This window comes from Phytophthora infestans, genomic scaffold, assembly GCF_000142945.1.
Source record: "Phytophthora infestans T30-4 supercont1.12 genomic scaffold, whole genome shotgun sequence".
Taxonomy (NCBI): Eukaryota; Oomycota; class Peronosporomycetes; order Peronosporales; family Peronosporaceae; genus Phytophthora; species Phytophthora infestans.
In genome coordinates, this window is record NW_003303747.1 from 1,018,415 (window position 1) to 1,025,393 (window position 6,979).

Sequence of the window (6,979 nt, forward strand, 5' to 3'; positions counted from 1 at the left end):
GTCTCTGCTTCCTACTTGCTGGGCTTAACTATTGGTACATTTTTAATCGTGGATTACAGCACGGTGAGCTCTCGGTCCCGTTCTTCGAGATTGACATCGCCCACCTTGACGACTGTGTGGCTGCTTTCTAAGGACACGGAATCTCCTGTGCTTGTGGAGCTCGTCTCGTCATTGTCGCCACTTTTCTTCTTTTTCTTGGCCTCCAACTTGGCTCGTTGATCTTTGCGACGACGTAGCATCCACTCGTACGTGCCGTAACCCAGTATCATGAGCCAGACGTGGAAACCAACGAGTACGAAGTACATGAACATGCACGGCACGGAGATCACCAAGCACACGATCAAGGAGCCTTCCACCACATAGCCAAACCCTCCTGCGTCATCTAGCGGGTGGTAGAGCAGCCACATCAGACCTAACACTGCATACGCCACCTGCAGTACGAATTGCATTGTGCCTGTACAGGCTACTGTGAAGAACTGGGCGTAGTTGTTCTTGCCGATGCACGTCTGTAGCCATGTGCAATGGTGGTCGAGTCCAGGCACTGGCTTCCGGCACAGTGCGCAGTACCGAGTTTTCTCCCATCGCGGACCAGTGAGTCTCACGCCACACCAGCCATTGGGCAGAGAGTCTTCTACTGACTCAGCAGGGTCAATGGTCTCGCAGGATCTCCAAGCCGTCACGAGGATCATCGAGTTCAGTACGTGAAGTGCGATAGTCACGAGCGTCTGCAATTTAGCAGGCACAACTGTCAATGATACGTCGCAGTTCTACCTAATATACCAGCAGCCTACCAGAGTGGTGACAGTGGTGCTGGTGTGTTCTTCCTCGACGCCACCATCGCCCGTGCAGAGAAAAATACCGGCCGCTCCGATAAAGAAACACAGCGCCGAGAGCGCGTGCCCGATCCACGAGATCACTTGGTCGCGCGAGAACGGTCGCTCGAAGCCGTTGTGGCGCTGCACTGAGCTGGGTACGTCATTGCTGCTGCTGATCCGTGGCGAATGACCCATTGCAGACGCACGAATTGGACTCTGTGGCGTCGGCGTCCCGGCCATTATTGATGTTGACCAGCACTCGCGTCGAAGCAAACCTATTTGCGGCAAGTGGCAAAGATAAAATCCAATGACTGGAAAATTACGTACTGTCTGTAGATTGAATGTATCCTTTTTGATTTTCTGATATTTTATTTCTGGCCGTACAATTGAAATAACATCAAAAAACTGATCCGTGTTTTTCAAACAGTCAAACATGTGCAGTACAAAGACGTGTTTCACACTGAGAAACACTTGCATTCACAATTTGCTTCACAGTATTGTGAATTCCGACCAAATTTGCCGTTTTGGTCCTATTCAATGGGTCACTCGCTCTTAAGTGGCTGAATATAGTACTTAAGTGGGCATGGCAAGTCTAAACTATACTTAGTAACAATCGTCGCGATCTCCGCTCTTTGTATCAAGAATCCTCGCCTTCGGTGACTAAACGTCGCACTCGGCTAGCAATACGTGGCGTCACCATGTGCGAGTCCTGGAAGTAAGGCGAGTCGCCGCCCTTAGTGAAATCGTTCTCACGGTCAATTCACGAGCTTTCGCCGGCGGTCCGGCAAGGGAATCATCGCCGGGTCTGCAGGCTGAGTCACAGTACCTGTCACCGGTTGTCTTCCCTTGGCGAGATCATTAACGCTAAATGCACTGCGAAGATTCTTCTTCCACTTGTGGAGGTCAGCTTCTACTTCAGACAGCGTCCACTCCTTTAGCGCCATGCACGACGGGTAGTTGCGAGTCTCGAAACCCGTCGCCTGCAACAGCGACACCTTATCGTCGGTGACTTGTGTCGTGCTCAGCGAGTTCACTGGGTAGGCTTATTCGTCGTGCAAATCACCCCTAGTCGCGTGGCGCACTTGGCGAGGGTTAAACAGTCGGATCCATTCACTTGTCAGCATCTTCTCGTAACACCTCGCCAGGACCTTGTTCGTCGTTGGAATGTCACCATTGCCAGGAGGACGTACCCCCAAACGCCCCCACGTCTCGTGCAGCGGCTCATCAACCTTGTCTTCGTCTCCCCAATCGTCGTAAGCTGCACCCGGCCCAGCCACGACCGAAAGTTCGTCGGCCAGCGAGAGGGACTTTGCAACCCCTCTGCTTCACGCTGACAGCACTGCCTCCTCGCGAGACTTCTCACGATCTATACCGCAGCCCAAGTCGCTTGCAAACCATCGTCGTCCGAGTCTTTGAAACTCACCGAACGGTTGCCAAACGTCGACATCCGCGTCGACACCGTCGCCGCGCTCCAATCCATCGTCCGGCTCGCTCCACCTTTCATCGGAGTCGCTGGTACCGTTGACGTGGATTCTCTCGCCATCCTTAGTTAACTTGGGTATTTTGCTCGAGTTTGCCTGATCAGCGTAACAATAATAAAAATCTTACTGATCCCGGGTCGCGGCACCAGTTGTGGTGTAGGGATTCACCAAAATATATTACAAGCCTCTGCACACAAAAATGCACCTTCCATGAGGGTCGGCGAAAGTTGGGGCGTACTTGAAGGAACCAAGTAAGACGCAGCACCCTGAGCCGACGCTTCCTTTACGCTAGTAGGCAAAATACACAAACGTAAAATGCACGAGCTTCGCCTGTACGTCTATCCTCTTACTCAATACTCAGGAGTATTCAATACTCCGTGGCACCAACAGCGGAACGTTGCCTTGTCTCTTTGACTCTTTTGGGGTGCCCGAGAATAACCCAGGCTGTAAGTTATCTGCGGTATACGATTATACCAAGATCACTAATATTGGGAATCTATTACCCGAATTTCCTTCAAATAGGAAACAAACCAAAACACAAACCCTCAACTAGTCTCTTGGCCTGACCGGAAACGAACGCTAACTTCAGGAAGGTCGCTGTTCGCTGGTAGGAGGGCCACGAAGTGTAAGGTACTTAACTCGACGCTTAACACTTGTGTGCTCCATGGATAATTTTGCTCTGTTATTGTTAGGGCCAGTTGGCCCTTACTTTTTTTCTAATCCTCTGTACCCTTATCTTCTATTTACAAACATCAAGCTGGACCTTACCGTGCGTACTACACTATCCGGATCGCTACGACCAGTCGATGCTTCGGATAGGTGTGGCTCTCACCATCGTGACGTAGCGTCATCGCTTGAACCGTCGCCGTCGATGCCAATAGGTAGAAAATACCGTGATTTATACTTGGAACTTTCAGGCGATGGTTCGTGACTCAATCTCTTTCTCCCAGCGATTTATCCCGATCCCCGCTGCCACCATTGAATCCATGCCGATGATCGCGTCTTGGCCTGACGTCTCGCCGACCCACACGTCGAAGAATTACACCATGGCTCCAGCCAAGGTAAGAATTTTATCCAGGCTTTGCAAATACAAGAAAATCGTGCAGTCTTATTCGACCACGACCTACACTTTCCACACGAATTTGGAACTACTTGGAGATGCGTGGATACGGAAAATACCACGCATCCAGTAAGTAGTTTAAGCAAGCTAAGACGGGAGAAAGAATCAACAACGAAAAAACGAACTTATTCTTCGATTTCGGCGCCGAGGTGTCCATCTTGGATACCGCCTTTGCTCGCAAGGTTGGGTGTAATGTGGATGAAAGCAACGTCAAGAGTGTGTTGGTCAGGGCCTCCGAAAAAATAATTGAGGTTTAAATAATGGAAACAAATATTTGAAAGTTATTAATTTTTAGTCTGGACCTGAGTTTAAGAGTAATTTGTGTATGTGTCACTCTAATTAAGGTAATTAATGTTCAGACTCACCTTAAGTTATTTCTAAGGGCTACTTCGCCACCACCCATCGTTTTGGTGCCGTTTCTGACCGATTTACGCTTGCTCACTTTCAAATTTGCCAGCAAGCTACCAAGTCTACAGAAACAAGCCCTTCAAGATGGTCCTAGTCCCTCGCCGCCTCGCTCACTCGATGTTTACCCCGGCTCAGGTTGCTGGGGTTTTCTTCCAGCCGTGCCGCGACGAGCTCGAGGAGATCATACTTGAGTACTACCGCTGTCGTTGCGGCACGGTTAGAAAGCAAGCCCGTCGGAACGGCTTCTCCAACCTGATGTCCCACATTCGAAGCGAGCACCCGGACTACGAGAGCCTCATGCTTGCGGCTACAACGCCGAGACGGGGTCTATCATTAACTACGTGCGTCGATCGTCTCTTAACCTTTTCAGCTGGTTAGAGTGGATCTTGAAGAACAACCTGCCAATGTCGCTATGTGAGAACGAGGCGGCTAGACGGTAAGCTAAACGGCTTTCTTTCTTATTTATATTGTCTAGACATTTAATATCCTTTGTTTCTCTGCAATGTTTAGGTACTCTGACCTGGATCCCATTTGCGTCGAGACACTAGTCTCAGGTATGAACACCTTAACGCCCTCTTTCGAGCGCATCATCGGGGCAGAGCTGCCGGAACGCTTTGGGCTAATCCTGGATAAATGGTCACATGCATCAGAGCATTGCATTGCTGTGTATGCTCGCTACGAAGTTGGCGGCGTCATTAAGACTTCCCTCTTGTGTATGGCCCCACTACTCAGCGACGAAGAGGAGGATCTTTCAGCTCGCGGCCACATGGCGTTTCTTGCCACCATGCTGCCCCGTGACTATTGAAAGCAGCTGGGGCAGTGCTGCTTTCTGGTAGCAGACAACTGTTCAGTGAACCGTCGGTTAGCGACGCTGATGGGCGTGTCATTGATTGGCTGCGCCAGCCACCGTCTTAACCGCGCTGTACAAGTTGAGATGGCAGACTTTGAGACTGACCTCGATGCAGTACAAAAGCTGATGATAAGGCTGCGCACTCTGACACAGTCAGCCAAACTCAGTTTGGGGTTCGTGGTGTATTGTACACCATATCTCTAAATTAGAATTATGTCTAGCTTTTTATTTTGGCTACAGAGTTCAAACGAAGCTTCGACCAGTTATCCGCCAAGACACGCGATGGGGATCGACATTCGCGATGATCAACCGGTACTTTATTCTTCTTGAGTATATCGGCACTAACTACGACGACATAGCCGACCTGTTGCCGACGCTCGCGTGCAACCGTTGTCTCCGTGCTTTGCTGAAGGACCTGAAGAAAGTAGAGTCGGTGTCGAAAGCGCTGCAAGGGGAATACGTGACGCTGTTAGACGCTCGTGTTTGGCTTGATAGACTAATTTCGATCAAGCCCCACTACGCTCGCTTCATCGGTAAGCTTGTTGTTGTTGATGTTCTTGCTATTATGATAATTGCTAACTTTTATTTTGGTTAATGTGCTTTATTTAACCCCTTGACCGCGAATGATTTCCAGTGCGCCCACCTCCCTAAACCCCATCGTTGTTAGCGTGTATGTCGGGAAAGGGTTACGATAGTAAATCTAGTATATTAAATATCGTGTATATTGGATAGCTGCTCTCAAACCCAACACCTAAGATGGTGAAAATTTACTATCGTGTATTATTCAATCTGAGAACTCTCTCTGATACAAGCTAAGTAGTTATCGTGTCCGATATAGGAGCAAAGAAGAAACAACCTTGCGTCAGGGCCGTGCGATCGCTGGATATATTTGTCAAAATATAGACTTCAACAGCAGCAGCAGAATTTCGGACACATGCAATACTGAATTCAAGTAGCTACAACAGCCAAAAGCAGCTGCTCATGATGTCGTTTCCTCGCGGCGACGTCTCTTTGGCCGAGAAGCGCTGTCATCCGCGTCTTCACCCTCCCCGTCACCAGCGTCTTCGCTTGCTGACCCCGTTGCTTCTGCAGAGCTCGAACCGGGTCTCCGAGCGCGAATCCTCTTTTTCTTCTTTGACGGTGGGAGCAAGGTGCCATTACGCCAGCACTTGTGCCAAATCTCAAAGCAGGAGACGGCTTCACCATTGATTGCGTGCTTGACTTTGTTGCACAGATACACGCGAGCGGCTTTTGGCTGCTTGATGCTAGAGGACAACTTACATGAGCTGCAGTAAAAGGTTCTCGCCACCTTTCACCTCGTCAACCCCCTTCAACATCGAGCACACCTTACAAGCTCTCTGTCTGCGCTTCCGGCCCTGTCCGTTGTTTCCCTCTCGCCACTCGTCAACCTGGATGGGCACGTGCGCCCGCTGCCTCACGGATGCCGGCGTCTTTACTGGGGTGCCCTCCATACTGCACAGGGTGCTCCAGTCTGACTCCTGTAGCTGCACCAGCTCTGTGTGAAGCTGTTTCATGAACTTGACGTGCTTGAGCTTTGGTTTACCTTCGTTTGTGCGACGACGGTTGAACACTATAAACGAATTTACGATAGCGAGATCAACGAACCCCAAGAAAAGCGACTTGTAGTATTTCTTATACTTCAAAGCAAGCTGTAGCGAATACCTTCATATAGCGTGTATAATACAGGATTAAAAACAAATTTATCATGTACATACAGGGTAGTAATACTTGCCTTTGTAGGCGGAGTTGATCATGTACATCAACTCCGCCCATAAACGTCTGGTAGTCCTTCAGCATCCTTGGGCAAGCAACGTCCACCTTTTCGCCTGATTTCACTCTACGCTGAACTCGATCTTGCTGAGCGCTTCCACCAGCGCAGAGTAAGTGAACGGGGCGGTTATCCCACCAACACACCATCTTGACGCTTGGTACTAACGTTGACTCGGTAACAGTGTAACTGTGGTGTAGTGATTTCTCCGTGGTTGCGGATTATCACCCGTCGACAAAGACGTGACACCGCCCAAGTTGTTCAAGCGACGAACCCTCGGTCGGGTGATGTACGGAGACGCCAAGGTGCAAGGGACTCGACGGCGTCACCTCCGAGTTTTCAACAAGTATCGGATACGGCCCTATGTCACTGAATCCAGGCTGTCCTTATTATTAATAATGGACTGGCCGGATTCGCATTCAGCGGACCATCTACGGTACGAACCCTCAGTGGCGGTTGGGATGAGCTCGCGGAATACTCAGCGACTTTGGAAGACACGTTTACCGTCTGGGACAG

General features: G+C 50.0%; 1 protein-coding gene across 1 annotated transcript; it reads right to left on the bottom strand.

Annotated features, from left to right (window-relative positions):
* Positions 1–53: 53 nt before the first annotated feature.
* PITG_07892 (uncharacterized protein) lies at positions 54–979 on the bottom strand (the record flags this gene model as incomplete). Its single annotated transcript, XM_002904060.1, has 3 exons — positions 54–725; positions 792–865; positions 934–979. The coding sequence occupies 3 exons, from the start codon at positions 977–979 to the stop codon at positions 54–56; spliced, it is 792 nt and encodes a 263-aa protein (XP_002904106.1).
* Between the last annotated feature and the right edge of the window lie 6,000 nt (positions 980–6,979).